This window comes from Scaptodrosophila lebanonensis, unplaced genomic scaffold, assembly GCF_003285725.1.
Source record: "Scaptodrosophila lebanonensis strain 11010-0011.00,11010-0021.00 unplaced genomic scaffold, SlebRS2 tig00000155-arrow-arrow-pilon, whole genome shotgun sequence".
NCBI lineage: Eukaryota > Metazoa > Arthropoda > Insecta > Diptera > Drosophilidae > Scaptodrosophila > Scaptodrosophila lebanonensis.
Window position 1 is genome coordinate 720,861 of NW_022060594.1, and position 18,760 is coordinate 739,620.

Genomic DNA, 18,760 nt, shown 5'->3' on the forward strand with positions numbered 1-18,760 from the left:
ATATTCTTAATCAGCATGACGAGAAATCGATCTGGACATGTCCGTCTGTCTGTGCGTCTGTCCGTCTGGATGAACGCCTGGATCTTGGAAACCGCTGAGCGCACATTAAACAAACTTTGTATGTAGAAGCTTCTAGTCCTCACGCTACACGAGTTTATTTTATTTTACTCCCAAAACTTAAGCTTTAGCGTTCTTTCTTGTACTTCAATTGAGTTATGTATATCGCATATCGTGGAAATTGTTGAATAAAACAGTTAATTAACTTCAGGGTGTAGAGACAGGTTTGAGTCTAGCTCTAGCTAACGCTGTTTGTTTCCTCATGTTATATCCAAGCAATTGTTTTTAATCAGATTTCTTCAATATATAGCTACCTAATCAAACTTCAAAAATCACCCATAAACAGTATTCAACCAAAAACCATTTCAATTTGTGAAATATATTTGTAACGAATGAAAATAAGCTTATTTTTTATTTTATTTTATATTGGGGTTTTATGTTGATAACCAACTAGAAAGACCAAAAAAAAAATCAAAACAATGAACAGGATGTCCGTGTATAGCTATGTCGGAAAGCTCTCAGCTGATAGCCCTTTTAATCATACGCATATATCGGTTGTGATTTATGGTGTTGTATAGTAGAATGTTACTTTAGTTGGTTATCAAAGTGATAAGCCAGCCACGACCCTCAAGGTCGTTACATAACATTAACTAATAAACTAATAACAATACCTGGGCTTAGATATACAATTGTTATAAATAATAGAAATAATTGATTTGCAAGTCCCAATGGGATAGATTTAGACGAAATGTTTGAGCTCATTGAGATTTATTTGGGTGTTCGGGGAAATGCATCTAACTGGTGAAAAGGCAAGAATTAGTTTTTGTGTTTCTAGAATCGAAAAAGTTCTGAATAAACCGTCCACTACAGGTTATTATCTGAACCACTAAGCAACGAAAGCATATTTTAAATTAAAGAGCGAGGAAAACACTATTGTTTGTTGCACACTTGAGATGATTCATCGCCCTATTTGGGCAAGAAGGAGCCGAGCCCATTGTGGCTATAAATTGATGAGCTTTTGAGAGAGTTGTTTGCCGCATTCTTGGGGGCATGGGCATGGGCATGGGCATGGGCATGGGCATGGGTTGTTGCCACGAAAATCTGCGCGCTATAAAAACAGAAGAGCTCTGCAATCCTAAGGGGCAAGGAGCAGTTGCTGTATTATTGCCGCTTTAAATTTGCATTGTACTTAATGTTGCGTTAAAAATGCGAACATAAATTTCAACGGCTAGCGGCTTGAACAATGATAAATTGTTATTCCATACGCGCGTGCACGCCTTGAAGTATGCAACGCGTTTCTGGCGCTGCCCACTACTGCGCTCGACTGCCTGCTCCTTGTCCTGCTGGCTGTCTAGTGTCTGCTGCTGCTGCTGCTTCTGCTGCTTCGGCTTTGGCTGTTGGTGCCACCTCTGAAAACTTTGCAGACGCTGCGCCAAGACATCAGCAACAACAACAGCAACAACAACAACAACTGGCTGTGGCAAACATCGACCATCGACCATCAACCACTCACAGCACCAGCGTGTCTAGGTCTGTCGCACTTGACCAGAAACCAGGAGGATGGCTGAACTTTATATTGTCGCCCATTTGCTAATCGCCTGCAAAACTTTTCATAATGAGCACTTTACTTAAAGTCCTGTACACGCACAACTACAACAACAACAACAGCAGTAGCAACAACAACAACAACAACAACAGCAGCAGGAGGAGCAGCTTATGCCCAAGTTCCGATGCTTTTCAATTCTCGCAGCAACCCTAAAAGCATGCAATTATTATTTTTTTCTTTAGATTTCAATAAGCGCGTTGACTGAACGATGGGGGTTTTACACACATACATACAAGTATATATGTATTCGTATTTATAAGTCTGTATATATTTACTGAATGTGCGAGAGTCGCGTACTCGCACGCCCCGCAGCGTTGTTTATGATTTGTGTTCCGCACATTTTCAAATCGCAGTTCGAGAAAAAAAACCATAATAATAATAATAATAAAAAATATGAGAAGATGGGTAATCCAGATGAAAAGATGGGGCTGCTTTTTTTTTATTGGATTTACGGCGTTTTTAAAGCAAGCTTTTGGCTGCTGATTCCATTACGAATGCCAGACAAGCGAATTGTTAAAGTGAGCGCATTTTTATATTGATTTAATAATGTGACTGTATCTATGTATGTGTGTGTGTGTGCTTATTCGTGTGTATGTGTGAGACTGGTCTTAGTGCTGGCTGACCCCGGCACGGAAATGCAATTTGGCAATGAAAGCAACGCCAACAGGAAATAGAACGGGAGCGGGAGAGTGAGAGAGTGGGAGGGGGCGCACGAGAAAAGTAAAGAAAAGTGAAGCACGAAGACAAAACGAGCGTAAAAATGTCTTAACAAGCTAAGCAGAGCACACAAAAGACGCAGACTAAGTATGTGTGTGTGTGTGTGTGTGTGTGCGAGTGTCTTTGGCAGCCAAAAGTATGCAATGCTTTCTATATATATATATATATATATATATATACTATATACATTCTCTTATATGCGCCTGCATTTTATGACCAAATTGACAAATTTTTGCTGCGGTTAACAATAAAAAGGCGTTACAGACGTTACAGAATTTGTGGCTTCTCTGTCTACTCACTCACACACACACACACACACACACACACACACACACACACACACACACACACACACACACACACACACACACAGTGCAGTAAATACATTCATCTGCATATTTGTAAGTATGTTAGAGAAGTGCCTTTAAAGAAATGAAGAGAAATACTAATTTGCACATCTATACAAGAAGTTGTTTTTATCGCTATTTTTTAAAATTTATTTATTTATTTTTTGATGTTGCAAGTCGGCCTGTAGCTTTGGCCATAACACGACAGCTTACATTTTTATATAATTTAAAGACTGAAGTATTAAAGTAGTATTACTATAAGCGCCAGGATTCGTAGCGACTGTCTAATTTTGGAATTCCTGCTAGAAGTGTTGTCTATAAAAAATGTGGAAATGTTGTTAAGCAAGGGGTCACCAAATATTTATATTATCACCAAATTATATTTTATTTTTGATCACTTTTTAGGTTTTAAAAGAACTAACACTACTCGTATAGACCCTTTAGAACGCAAGGCATTTAAAGTAAAACTAGCATTACACAGCCTAACGAATCGATTTTAGAACCTTAACTCAGATCTCAATCTTCTGCTATCCAACACAAATCCAACCTTATTTTCGTTAGGCCAATTATAAATCGTCGACAGCCTAACGAATCGAATTTGGAGCCTTAACTCCTTAACCATCATTATTTTAGTTAGTACATTTTTAAATTCGCAAATAATAAAGCACAGCAGCAATATTCATTGGAAAAGGGGGCAGATGTTGAGGTATTTTTCCTCCTTATTTTAAGTCTACTTATTTGTAAAGTTTTTAAAATGAAATGTACAACAGGTGAACAACAATATTTATTGCAGTTTCGTATACTAGAGTTCAACTTCAACTGATGTTCATTAATGTGGAAGCTGGAGGCCAAACTTTTTCCAACAATTTCTCAATTCGATGGCTACAGTAATTGAAACACATTTGAAAAATACTTGTATGAAAACAAAAGAAACGTTTTGAATGATTTCTACTAGAATTTCATAATAATTGCTATTGTATATATATATATATATATATATATATATATATATATATATATATATATCTATATATATATATATATATATATATATATATATATATATATATATATCTATATATCTATTATATATATATATATATATATATATATATATTGCTTTTTATATTTTTGTGCTTTAGTTTTTCGCATTTTTCAATAAAAAATAATTTCGGAGAGAGTTCCATAGTCGAATAAATATATATGGCTTTATAATTAGAAGTCTTCGCAATTATCAGCGGAGAAGCACTATCGAAGTTTCAAATAATCATACAATTTGCAACCGAGGACAGATTGTAAATAAATACTTAAGAGTTTAAAAAAAAGATATGTAGAATTAAAAACTTTTCAAAAAAAAAAGAAGGGATTTTAAGCAGAAGCATGATCGAAGTTTCAAGTAGTCATCAAATTGAAGGTCCAATCAAGGACAAATTTTAAATACTTAAGAGTTAAAAAAAAAAGATATGTAGAATTAAAAACTTTTCTTAAAAAAGGGGAATAATTTGAGTTTAACTTTTTATTTGAAAATTCATTTTGAAGGTGTGTATAGCATTGGAATTATTCAATACCTGGTCGCCATTTGCCGGATGCGAAAACATGGCAAGTGTGTGCGTGTGTGTGTGAGTGGATTGCAAAATCAAATGTCGTGGTAGTTGCAATCAAAGTTGCAATTGTGTGTGTGCAGTGTGGGCGTTGGGGGCGTGGCAGTTCAATTAGCATGCACACAACAAACACGTATGCAGCAGCATTCCAGCAGTTACATGCACAGACGAGTAATGGGTGGGGAGGGGAAGAGTGTGGGTTGCTTCTTGTTCTTCTTGCTTAATGTATAGCCGTCTGTGTTGCAAATGCATTTCTTAATGCACTTCCACTTGCAGTTCGTTGACTTGCGAGCTGTTGCCACAGACTGTGGCAAGCATTTAGGCTGGCCGGAAATAGATGTTCAACATATGAGCACATGGTTATGAGGTTGTGAGTGAATGGACGCAGGACGCAGGAATATTGAACAGTAGAGACAGACAGACAGGTGTGTGTGTGGCCAATAATTGGGGAACCACAAAAAACACTTAACGCCTTAATTTCCTGTATTGCCGGCACGAAAGGAGTGCGACACTGTTGGGTGCAGATTGAAAACTTCATATGGGCCGCCGGCGGCAATGTGGAAAAATGTGGCATTTCCACAAATCACACATTCAGCGCGAAAGGGTGAAGCAAAAGAAAATAAAAAGTAAAAACGAAAACTGCTGGCCAGACTTGGCAAATGTTGCAGCCAACAACTTGGCAGCAACTCGACGCGTAACTACATTTCCGGTTTCCATTTCGAGTCGCGTGCTTCAAGGCAAACGCACCCTTTCTCCCATTGTTGTTGCCACTGTTTGTCACCATGTCTCATGTCGCATGCCGCATGCAGCAAGCCGCAGCTGTTGCCAGTCTACCATTTTTCGGTCTGGTTGCTGGCCATGAATTGAAAGTGCAGCACCGCCGCCGCCCCAATGCTCTCATGTCTGCGCCGTAATCAAGTTTGGAGCCGCAAATAGACTCGTTTGGTTTGGTTGGATTGGGTTCGGCTGCTGCTGTCTCTACTGCTGTCTCTACTGCTGTCTCTACTGCCGCTCTCAACGCCACGTTTCAGTCTATAATCATCAAATCGTGTAAGTATATACAAGTATTGCAACTCGTGGTGCAGCATTTCTCTGCTTGGCAACTCATCAATCATGGATGGCACATCAACATGCTTGACAGCAAGTCTTGACAACATAATGGCGACAATGGCCGCCTGGTCAGCCATATCATTTACATAATGGGCGGGATGGCACAGGCGCCCACCTAAAGCCTAAAACAGATGCTAATGCTCTGTTTACTTGGCTCAGTGGCTGTAACAACGGAATGACGTGTCTGCCTAAAACCCCCAACTAGACTCCACACATTTCTGAAATACGCGTTGCTTTCTGAACATAAATCAGTGTTGCTTGACTTTATAACTGATTTGTTAGTAAATTTTTAAGTATTATATGTTTAAATGTCTTTGAAATGCGTTTAGAAAGTGCTTGAATAATAGCTTTAACTACATTTCAAATGTTTCAACATGTCGAATGGGTGTGCGATATACTAGAGGGGTGGTATAAATAAAAAGTTTATTTTAATTATTTATTTATAGATAGGTGTTATAAATAAAAAGTTTATTTATGTTATTTATTTATAGATAGGTGGTATAAATAAAAAGTTTATTTATGTTATTTATTTATAGACAGGTGGTATAAATAAAAAGTTTAATTTTATTTATTTATAGATGGGTGTTATAAATGAAAAGTTTATTTTATTTGTTTTTTTATAGATAGGTGTTATAAATAAAAAGTTTATTTTAATTATTTATTTATAGATAGGTGTTATAAATAAAAAGTTTAATTTTATTTATTTATAGATGGGTGTTATAAATGAAAAGTTTATTTTAATTATTTATAGATAGGTGTTATAAATAAAAAGTTTATTTATGTTATTTATTTATAGATAGGTGGTATAAATAAAATTTTTTATTAATTTTATTTATTTATAGATAGGTGTTATAAATAAAAAGTTTATTTATGTTATTTATTTATAGATAGGTGGTATAAATAAAAAGTTCAATTTTATTTATTTATAGATGGGTGTTATAAATGAAAAGTTTATTTTAATTATTTATAGATAGGTGTTATAAATAAAAAGTTTATTTATGTTATTTATTTATAGATAGGTGGTATAAATAAAAAGTTCAATTTTATTTATTTATAGATGGGTGTTATAAATGAAAAGTTTATTTTAATTATTTATAGATAGGTGTTATAAATGAAAAGTTTATTTATGTTATTTATTTATAGATAGGTGGTATAAATAAAAAATTTTATTAATTTTATTTATTTATAGGTAGGTGTTATAAATAAAAAGTTTATTTATGTTATTTATTTATTAGCTGAACCTAGAATAAAATGTTATAGAAAGCATCCATATAAGCTGATATTTTTTTTAGCATACGAGTGCTGATATACTACAAGTATAAAGACAATTTTCACAATTTATTTATTTTTTAACGCTGAAACACTTTTCCCAACATTGGTGCCACCAAAAAAATATATATTGTATATATTTATTTTTCAAACTGTCTAAAAAGGCTTCCTCCCGTCTTCTTCATTTAAGCTGAATTTGTTTTCCTTGCAATCCTCTTGAGGTCTGGTTTTGTTTTTATACCCTGTACCCGTAGGGTAAAAAGGGTATATTAGGTTTGTGCAAAGTATGTAACATACAGAAGGAAGCATCTCCGACCCTATAAAGTATATATATTCTTGATCAGCATGACGAGAGAAATCGATCTAGACATGTCCGTCCGTCTGTCCGTCCGTCTGTCCGTCCGTCTGGATGAACGCGAGGATCTCAGAAACTATAAAAGCTAGAATAACCAAAGTTGGCATCCAGATTCTCCTAGGTCCGAGTAAGGACGAGTTTATGTTTTTTTTTTAATTCCCCCCCCCCCCCCCCCCCCCCCCCCCCCCCCCCCCCTTCCCCCGCTACAGAATTTCGTCAATAGCGTCCACATTTCAAATGCTACCTAAACCAAACTTTGCACACATAATTTATATATAATTGTCTACTGTTGTATAAAATTTTATTTAATTCGGTCAATTCTAAGAAAAGTTATTAGCAAAACAAATTCTCGCCAGTACAACCCCCCCAAACTGCAGCAACAAGTTCGCTCTTCTTCTTCCTCTTTTTGCTGCTGCTATAGGCGCATATAACTCAGTGACGGAAGTTTACCTGGGTACAGGGTATTACACTGTCGGGCTTGCTCGACTGTAGCGTTCTCTCTTGTTTTGTTTTATGTTAGGGAACAGAAAAAAGTTGCTGGGTGTCAGATCAGAGGAGTAAGTCGAGTAAATGGGGCCCTGTCTTCCTTTTTTTTCCTGCTCTGTGATTGTTGTTTTTTTCTGCAAAAAGTTCACGAGGATAATTTCCAAGAAATAGTGAACATTTTTATGGAATGGACAAATGGAATGGATCTTTAGTCTTTTTTGGAGCAGCTTCAGCCGGATAAAAACATTATTTTGCCCCTCTCTTAGGGTCTGGTATTCAGATTTCCTCAACGTTGAGGACTCAACGTAAAAAGTGCCGTGAATTTCGCTTCAAGCGGTCCACTGCTTTGAAATTGTTAATGAATGTGCTATTTGTTGTACTGTTTGATGTCCATCGGACCGACCTTTCTTCACCCCTATCTTATTTTGAATCTTAACTGCGGATTAATTGATTTTCTAAGAACTAACGAAGAAGCCCGCAAAAAGGGCAAATCGATAAATGAGTAAAGTTTTGACAAAGCTAACATCTCTAAGCTAAGTTCCCTGTCGTTAAAGGCGGATGATTATTGATCAACCGCCATATTCAGTTAGCACGTCAAAATCCTTAGATATTGGAAATATATAGGAAAAAGTAGTAGTCGTAATTTGAATGGAGTTCTCTTTCTATCTATAATTGATCTTTTTCTAATAAATACCCGTATTTTGATGACGAGCTTAGGAAGTTTTTGAAATGAATTTTCTTACTTTCAAAACAGAAAGCCCTGGGCCATTGCTGGGCCAACTTGAGCAGAATTTGCTGCGCACGCTATATATATATATATATATATATATATATATATATATATATATATATATAGTATGAACAGACAGATATGTCTGCTGTATAAGCAGGCAGCTTAGCAGCCCAACAAGTTCCAGTGACCAGCCGACAACACTCGCACTCGTAGTTTATGGGAAGGTCGGTCTTTTCAGGCTGTTGCCACGCCATTGACTTTAACTGTCCACCCACACAACCAAACCCACACAACCAAACCCACACAACCAAACCCACACACACACACACACACACAACCACCCATACAGTGTGTGCAACATTTTGATGGCTTGTCTGCCTCACGTACGCATTGTCTGGCTGCATTTTGTTGCGGTTGCTTGACGGGACACCTGCACAATGCCTATGACACATTTTGCTAATGAATTATTAACAAAAAATTATAATTGAAAGCCGTTAGTCAAAATGAGTTTAATGAACACGCCCATGTGTGTGTCATAAGCCAGTATGTGTGTGTGAGTGCGTCTGGCAATGATGAAAAGCGAAATTGAATACATGAACGGAAATAAAAGGAAATCAGCTTAAGGCTGGCAGTGGCGGGTGACTCTTGAACTGTGGGCCGAACCAGAAAGCCGCTTAGTGGCAGTTGTCCGGTAAAAGGGAAATGAAACATGAATAGCTGGAGAGTGGAGATTGGTGATTGGAGATTGGAGGGGATGGGGTGTGTGGGAAGGCAATGGTACAAGCTAATGCTGCCGCCCTCAATTGTCGGTTGTTGTGCGGTCAGACGTTGAATATATGTATGTACCCGTATACTCTTCATAGAGATATATACAAACGTATGGTTGGCTGGTTGGTGGCTGTTCATTGTTGGACTTTGGATTCAAATTCAATTTTCTATGCAAAGAAAAGCAAAGAAGGCGGGCGAGAAAAACAAAAGCGAGAGGCGAACGCACGGAAAAAGACAACGAACGAAAAATGAATGTCAATGAAATGCAAAACTGAATGACAGGACAGTCGCTATCCTGTTGCCTGCTGCCGGGGCAACCAAAAACCCGACAGCCAGCATCCCGTGGCGCACTCTAAAGCTCTCACATTACCAATTTGAATAAAATATGAGATTTTTATTATATGCCCGAGCACGCGACGCGGCTAATGGTCGGGCAATGGCTAGATAATAGTCCAATGCCCAGTTCTCAGTTCTCAGTTCCAGCTCTCAGCTCCCAGCTGCCAGTGCCAAGCGGCCAGCGGTCGGCGGCCATTCTCGCCTGCTGCTCCGCTACATAATTTTGTTATTTTATGCAGTTCTATAACCACAGAAACCGCCGACACTCATTAGGCGGCAAAGGCAACGACAACGGCCACACCATATCCTTAGGGCTGTGCTTTTTTATTTTTGTATTCTGCATTATTATTCTCACGCTGCGCCGTCATGGAGACAATAGCTGTTTCCTTACTCTGGAGCTGTAATCGTTCTTGAACCTTCTCTTCAGCCCCCAAGCTAAATGCTTTCTTTTTTTTTTTGTTTTTGTTCTTTGTTTTTTCTTAAAAGTAATTTAATATTAATATCGCATAAATTAATGCCAAGAATGGCTTGCTTGGCTCTTCACAAAATAGTCTTCCATCACACTTTACGACTGGTCCTTTACGGCGATATAATTAAAGGCTGCTCTTATAGCATTCTTCCAACACTTTTGGTTGACAACAAAAAAAAGCACGATTACGATTAAAATTCCTTTTGTTTTAGAAAGCAAACAACTTAATAAAGAAAGGGCTTTGCTGAAATTGCTGCTGCCCTCAAGTAGAGACAGTTAGGCACTCAAATGGGGAAAAACGTTGCTCAGTTGTTAGTTGTTATCATCGAGTGATGAGGAGTTTCTGGTTGATTTCAAATCATAAAGTCCACCAAAAGGACAAACGGCAACTTCGCAATTTGACGTTCTGAAGAGGGAAACCAAGATAGCGCCGATTCTAGTGGTAAGCAACTGCTTCTCCTGCTCTTTCTCGAGCGAATCACAGAGGCTCTCTGAACACGACAAGAGCCTTCAAGAAGCAGCATCCAGATTGCACCTATCTTTCCTTTACATCAGACATGAGAAGAAAAGCAGCTCAACTATATATTTGGATATACAGTGAAAACTGTCTGGGACGACACCAACCTGTGGCCAACTTTTGTCCGCCCACGCGGAGTGTCCTCTTAAGGAAGGTACTTAAATAATTAGTACACTAAGGGAATGTTCTAGAAAAAGTGTCTGCCTAAGAGCCACGCCTCGTGTTCGTTTAAAAGGGGAGTATATTAAGAGAGTTTGCATTTGTTTTATAAATACACGTAGCTTGAAAAATAAAAGCTCGACTTTTGCAAGCAAAGCTGGGTACTATTTAAAAAGCAAATCTGCAGTGCAGATCTTTTTAATAGTTCCCTGGCTGTTCCAAAATTGAGCTCCCACATTATTATTATGGCTGGGCATTGTTGTTATTTTGCATTTTTCGTGCTGCACGCTGGCCATACAAGTATTGTAGTTCAAAGTTGAACAATGGATATATACTTGTATTGAACGACCGGTGCCACCCGACCTGCGGGGTTATTGCACCCACGCTATGTGTGTCTACGAGCCCTTATCGCTCATCAGACACATGTTGTTGTCGCTTTTGTTGTTGTTGTTGTTGTTGTTGTTTTTGTTGCTGATATGGCCTGTATCCTGCTCCTGATGGTTCTCAGTTGGCTGATTGGTTGGGTGATAAATAAAAACTGTCTGCGCCTATGCGTCGCTTGTTCTTCTTTTTTGTTGTCTCTTTTTGCGTCTGACTTTATGCTGCCACCCACAAAAACGCACACACACACGCACTCACACACACACCATCAAGCTTATAATGGCACACATGCCAAAACCAAATACGCAGTAGAAGAAGAATACAAAAAGAAACAAATGCAAAAAATTCAATTTAAAAAATGCACTCTTTTTCTCTCTTCCACTTTATCAGCTCTATTGGCCATTTTGTGGTGTCCCTCGCAGTGCGTTTGGCGTTTAGCTGCAGCTTAACAACTTGATTATGGCCGAATGAAAGGAAAAACCGAGGTTTTATGTGTGCTTGCTGCATAAATCAAATGCCATGCCAATAAATTGGTGGCCGCCAAGTTTGTGGAACGTTTATGCACAAAATATTGCGCATACGTCATGTGGTGCAGTCTGCAACACCAATAATAATCGTATAGGTTTGACTATAAAGCGCTTAACCGTGTCAAACAGTATCTATCATCCAGACGCACCGAATGTTTCTTTAAGCTTGCAACTTACTGATTTGAAATTAAATAATTCATTGTCTTTTTTGGTTAAAAAATGATTGACAAAAAGGGACAGAGCAATAAATGGAGTTAAAGAATTACTAAGAAGTAATAAGAGTATGTGGCAATCTGTTTATACTTTTGAAAGCATTTATAGTACAGTTTTTTGAAAGTCTATTTTAATGCAAGAACATTCTTTGAATTTGTTGATTCACTGCAAATTAATTATATTTTCTTTAGATCAAGTTTTTATTTGATACTTCCATCCTTGGCTTTTGATCACACATAAGGGTTTCTAATATTGGTTTTTTGAAGTAACTACAGAATATTAAAAAAAGAAAAAAAACTGCCTAAAAAGCAATTAGATTCGCTGGAAAAGTGTTCGTGGACGTCGGAGACAGCAGCATCTAGAAGGCGAGAGATCAGTTGGCAGATGAGGTTAATTGAAAGCATGATACCATGATTCAGAAACCTTTCTCGCGAATATGCCCGAAGTCAGCTCGGTTAGATATTCGACAACTATTTTTGCTGACAATTAGTGTATTAATTCTAGTTATTCATTTGTACTTTTTCGCATTGACTCTGACTGAAATTTTGATACATAAATAAATTTTCTGAAGCAGGCTCACATTTACTAAGGTCGGTCTAATGGTTAAACTATTTATTAAATAAATTGTGTAATAATTTTCGGTACTGTTTGCATACATTAAGTAACTTCGTTTCATCTGGTTTGTCAAGAGTTTCCTTGCAGCCTTATATCCATTGAAAAGCTTGGAACTGTTTGGAGGTTATTTTCCTTTTGACTTTTTAGAAAACCTAATTACCTATATGGCGCATATAGGGAATGGCATTTCCTTTTTAGAATAAGGCATAGCTTGAGAGGCATTTTTAAGGAAAAATTCTGTACAAGTGTAGAAGCGAGCTGTGATGTTAAAATAAAGAAAATTTGAAAGAAACCCCATCAGGGATTACATTTGGGGCATAATTGAAAAGAAAACTAAGAAAATTTCGGACAGCAGCATTTTGTTGTTGTTGCAAAAAAACTGTAGCATACTTTTTAGCTGAGGCTTTAAAGCGCATTGCCAGGCGGCGGACACTTTAAGTATTAGTTGCACAAAGGCACACAAACAAACAAACATAAAAAAATAAACAAACAAGGAAAACAAACGAAATGAACAGCACGCTAATGATGTCCACTGGGGCCACTGACCATCACTGACCATCACCGGCCGCTGCCACGCTGCCACGGACCATCAGCAGGGGCTGCAACAACCACAGGCGACAACAGCGACGGCATTTGCTGCTAATTACATTCTGCGGCCGGCATAACAAATCCCAGCCAAATGGCAGCAGGAAAAAATGTTTTCAAACAGCAACAACATGCACATGTGCATGACATCCCCCATCCCCATCCCCCATCTCTCAACTCCCCCTCTCACATTCCGCCCGACATCCATTTATGATTGATGCCAAAGCAAAAAAGAAGCGAACAAGAAATGTACAAAAGTTGTGCGCCTGTTGGCCAAGTAATTAAAATACCAGGAAGCTAAACGTGCCCCATCCTGTTGTTGGTCCTGCTGGCACATGTGTTGCCGCAAATGACGGAGCGACCACTTCCACATATTGATTGATTTTTAATTACGCAAATCTGCAAACGAAGCGGCTGCGTCTGCGTCTGCAACGGGCTCAGCTTCTGCTCCTGCTCCTGTTCCCGCTCCGGATGCGGGTCCTGCCACTGCTTCGATTTCAATTAAACGTTTTTGGTTTGATGATATACATTTCCCTTTTCTCTTTTTTTTTTTTTTTTTTTTTTTTTGCAATTTTTATTTAACACATAAACAAATAGGAATACAGGCATGCAGTTGTCTCTTCAAGAGGATGCGTGCAATTAGAATTTGAATCGGTTGGCCAGCCTGGAAGGGCGGGCATGGAAAAGTGATTTTTGTTTGAGGTCAGCAGCAGAATGCCAATGTGGGCAAAACTTTAGTCAACCACTAAATGGAGGCTGTGGGGAGTGTACAGGCCAGCAATCAATGCCTCATTGTTGGGCTTAATGGCTCGGGCATGAACGCTATGGGTTTCTAAAGCAATTCAATGCGAAGATTTTTAAATGCGGGATAAATGTTTGGGAAAAATGCGCATTATTTTTAAAGAGCCACTCTTAGAAATATGCAGGGGATGCATTAAATTATTTGATTAAGGCTATTAATGTAGCTTTTATATCAATAAAGTATAGCCCGACTTAAAGAAGGGTATTACACATAGAAGGAGGCGTGGCAGACTCCATGAAGTAAAGCTGAGTCGATATAGCCACGTCCGTCTGTATGAACGCAAGGATCTCAGAAAGTGCAAGAGCTAGAATTACCAAACTTGGTTTCCAGCTTCCCCTAAGCCCTAGGCAGATCAAGTTTTTTAATTTTTTCTGACGCACCTTCCCACTCCCCCCAAATTCACATTTCTGTATAATGCCCGTAATTCTCTTCCCATAATTCTTGGAGTTTCGAACTCGTACTTACAAGCAGTTAGTCCATATGTTAATTTTCATTAAGGTCAATTATGAAGAAAGTCTGTCTGTATGAACGCAAGGATCTTAGAAAGTGCCAGAGCTAGAATTACCAAACTTGGTTTGCAGCTTCCCCTAAGCCCTAGGCAGATCAAGTTTTTTCATTATTTCTGACGCACTTTCCCACAGTTAATCCGTATGTTAATTTTCATTTAGTTCAATTATGAAGAAAGTTACAGACATAAGTAAATAAATTTAAAAAAATTCATTTATAAAATATTTTTTTTTAAAGTAAACTCTGCTTATCTGAAATGAGTAACCGATTGATTTATTAATGCTTAAAGTATACTCACTCTGCGAATGGTTGTGTTCAGATAAGAGACATACCCGTACATTCCCGCCCATGCAATTTACTTGGCATATTGTGCTGATCTATTCAATAACCAATCGGTTGTCTGAGGCAGCCAGACACACGCTTTTCCTCTGGACCGAGCACAATTTGTGGACGCGCGTCGTGTCCACGAGCTGCACGGCATTGTAATTTCAATTGTATATGCAAAGAACTTAAATCACAAAATGGCCAACCTCAGTCCTTGGGCTTCAACACCCACCCACCCACACGCACACATACACACACACATCCAAACACCCTTCTTTGCAGCGTTGCATTTGTTTAAGCAACGTTTGGTTCGCTTTTGTCTCGTGGCTAGGGCTAGCTCGTTTGGACGCCATGGAAGCCTTTGTTAATGCGACGGGCGGCACACGGCCTCTCACTTTATTTGTCGTTGGTCGCACACTGCTTCCTAATATGTGTAACTACATACTAGCAGGTCTTGCCCGTGTTGGCTGGGCTGCATATATTTATTTACTATGTGCTATTTCTGATCAGACATTGTGCACATTCCCAGAAAAGTTTCAATGGCAACTACCAAATTACTTTGGTATGAGAGAGAGCGAGAGAGCGAGAGAGAGAACACCGAAGCCTATATATTCGTATATAGTACGATAAATACTATGCATGTTCATACGAACTACTATACGTATGTATAATCGGGATAATCATTTCTAGAATTTAAACCTGTACAATTTGGCAAAGATTGTTTATCACGGATCTCTTGGATTTTTTCTAAGTGTAAATAAACCAAGTTTCAACTTATTCGGAGCTATAATTTTTAATATACTCGTATACATGTCTCCAAATTTCAGCTTCCTAGTTTCCTACTGTTTGGGCTGTGCGTTGATTGCCAATCAGTCAGCCAGTACAAACTGTTTTATACATATTTATATATATATATAGATACATTTCTATGTCTTTATAAGACTCATACACTATACGTTCAAATTTAAAGTCAAAGGACTTACGAATAATTTATTTGACGCCGGATTATTGTTTAACAATCGATCAGCGATTCCTCTACATCGCAAGGCAGCTACTATCGGCGATTATATCTGACATGTAATCAGAATGCACCGTTAAAACTTATCTTTTACATACATATATACTTGTATATATCGAATGAATAGGAAGAAAGAAGTGCTAACGATGGGTTAACGATTTTCCAAATCTACTTGTATATACTCTGATGGACTGATTGGTGATCGGCTAGTAACCTGAAATTTGCACTGAAGTATCACTTCACAATGAAGGTGAGCGATAACAAGCGGTTTGTAGAAAATTCGAGTTCCAAAGGGGGAAAACAGGTTCCAAAGTTTGTATGAAAAAACCGCATTTTTCAGCCGATTGTCTTCCAACTCAGAAAAAAAATTTTTTTCTGGCTTGAATTTTCTTGTATTTGATATAAATATTTAAACGATTTAATTCAATTAAAATCTGTGTTTGTAGCACTCTTTGTCTGTTACTTACTATAATTATCTGTTTTCTGCAGAAAGTGAAATGAAACATGTTGTTCGAGAAATGTCTCACAGCTGGAAATTGTTTATTTTTTTTTTTGTTCGCAAGCAGCGAAACCACTGTATGTTGTTCTCATCCCAAGCTAGTCTCCCTGTATGTTGCCTTTTGCTGCTGCCTGCTAGCCTGCCTGCCAGCCAGCCAGGCAGATAACTTTCAATGAATTTGCAAACGCAGCAGCAACATCAGCAGCAGAGACAACAGCAACAATACCCAGTAGCCAGCAAACGGGCAACATTTCTTTGTTTATCTTTATACATTTACAATTAAAAGGGTCTACACTTTTTGTTGTCGTTGTCATTGTTGTTGCTGCTCATGGTCGTTGTCGTTGTCGTTGTCGCAATCGTAATATTAATGAATCCGTATATTTAGCCGGGGTCCAGTCTCTGTGTATGTGTATTAATAGGGGGCTCATGTGGCAGGCGAGTCCTGCACAAGTCTCACATTTCAACGCGCCCAGCTCTTGGGTGTCCCTTGGTTGGCCCCTCCCGCAGTTGTGGCTCGTTAATTGATTGCAATTTGTTTATGTAAATATGCCTGATTGTTGTTGTGTTTTGGCTTATGATTCGTTTTTGTTTTTTTTTTTCGTTTCGGCCTAGACGCCTGCAAATTGTGTGTGCGCAAATTTTGTGGTCAGTGGCTGTTGCGTTGATGTTGTTGTTATTTGATTTATGCGACTACCGCCCCGCCGCCCCACTTGTTTGCACATTTTTGTTAAACCATTTCTGCATACGTTCGCAATTGTCTCATTAAGCCAAATCAATAAATTAATAATTATCGCATTGCATAGCAAATGGTACTCACCCCCTCCTCCTTGCCCTGGAGCAAGTGAACGGCGCCGGACCGTTGGATGCCCGGCAGAAACCACATGGGATGCGTGAGTATCAGACGCTCGACCAGTCCCAGGTCGCAAGGCGGTGAATTATCGCTGGAGTCGCGTGAGCTCTCCTCGCTGGATGTTTCGCCCTCGGCCAGTATGCCACCCTCCGAGCTGGAGACGAGAGATGTGCGTGACTGCAAGAGGGTGGGTAGAGTGTGGGAAAGATGATGATTATGTACGGGTATATGGCAGGCAAATCGTAAGAATGGGAAAACAAATGAGTTTACATGTGTTCTGCAAGAAACAGTTTAAGGGCTGTTGCTCCAAACATCGTTAACATGCAAATGTCCGCTCTAATGGCGGGTCCCTGCCTCTTACACGACACTACATTCGGGCACTTCGCCCCAGCTGCGTCTTATCGCAGCAGTTTCACTTTAAACTGCATGCATATTAAGTGGCCTGATGATGTGAAGCACTGAGAAATGATTTGAATAACACATCTTGCGGTCCTATCTTAATATGTTTACTAACATGGGTATCTGTCTTCAGTTAATTCTTGCTTCCCACCAAATATTAACTTAAAATGTGTACAGCATTTTGTGGCCTTTGCTTTCCAAGTAGCAACCACTTTATCAATTAATTTATATTTATTTATTTATGAAGTCTACGAGAAGAGCTGTGCCACTAAGCACTTGCAAGTTAAAAAGAAGTAAAGGCTGCTCTGATGCATTTATAAACTGAAGATATAGATTGGGCTGCGACTATAAATGCTTCTAGGCGCTTGGTATTAGTGTATATTTTAGAATAAGTATTTCTGCAACAGAGTCTGATAATTTGTGCTGCTCTGAAGAGACTGAAGAAAAGCTGTGCCACTAGGGAATTGCATGTTAAAAAGAAGAACATTCGAATCGAATCATAGCATTCATAAATTGATTCATATATAGCTTGGGCTGCGATTATAAATGCTTCTAGGCACTTATTATTATAATTATCTTATTCATTCGTATTTCTGCAACAGAGTCTGGCTATTTGTGCTGCTTCCAAGAAACTAAAGAAAAGCTGTGCCACTTAAGACTTACAAGTTAAAAAGAAAGATGCATTCATAAACGGAATATATAGGTGGATCTGAATTTGTCATTAAAATTATCATATTCATTTGTACTGCTTTAACATAAGTATTTCTGCAACCGAGTCTGGCAATTTGCGCTGCCCCGAAGGTATTCAAGAAAAGAGCGCTTAAACGCCTTTTATTCTTTCATGAATTCTACATATAAATTGGATAGTTTTGTTGAAACTCTTATCTGCTTATGCTTATGAGATTAGCAATGCTCGCAAATCAGAGCCCATTCACATACTATACGTGTAGGCTTTCCATTACTTGTTGACACATTGCCGAGGGCTAACAATAGTCCCCCATTGTAGGGCTCCAGGCAAGGCAGTGAAAGTCTTGAGTGCGATTTCATGTCATGCCCTTACATTTGCGACAACTCTCTGCCAACGATAGAAAGAAAGCAGCTGCAGGCCCCGGGCGTTTGGGGCGAACAAAAAAAATTGTATACTCGTAGGCATCGCAGCTGAAGCTAACGATGATGACGATGATGATGATGACGATGATGACAACTACTACTGATGCTGCTGCTGTGCGTTTTTAATTGAAAAATGCCGTGAGCGTTTGAAATTTTCTCTGTGCTCCCTTTTTTTTTTTGTGTGTGTTGGCGAGGAGGTGGAGGAGGAGGAGGAGGAGGAGGAGGAGGAGGAGGAGGAGGAGGAGGAGGAGGAGGAGGAGGAGGAGGAGGAGGAGGAGGAGGAGGAGGAGGCGGCGGGCCAGCCTGCTTTTGAAGTTTGTGCACACATTTTTGTAGCATACTTTTGCGCGCTGCTTAATCAAAGTGCACGATGCTGCTCCAAGCAGCGACACCAACACCA

The 18,760-nt window shown here is 38.8% G+C and overlaps 1 protein-coding gene across 3 annotated transcripts in view; it reads right to left on the bottom strand.

Moving 5' to 3' along the window:
• The window catches only part of LOC115629541 (protein sprint), a 155,559-nt gene that overhangs the window by 14,020 nt on the left and 122,779 nt on the right, over positions 1–18,760 (bottom strand). For all 3 annotated transcript variants that reach the window (XM_030526022.1, XM_030526023.1, XM_030526021.1), the window contains one exon: positions 16,819–17,028. In XM_030526022.1, coding sequence (XP_030381882.1) covers positions 16,819–17,028 — 210 coding nt within the window. The remainder of the gene's footprint in view (positions 1–16,818; positions 17,029–18,760) is intronic.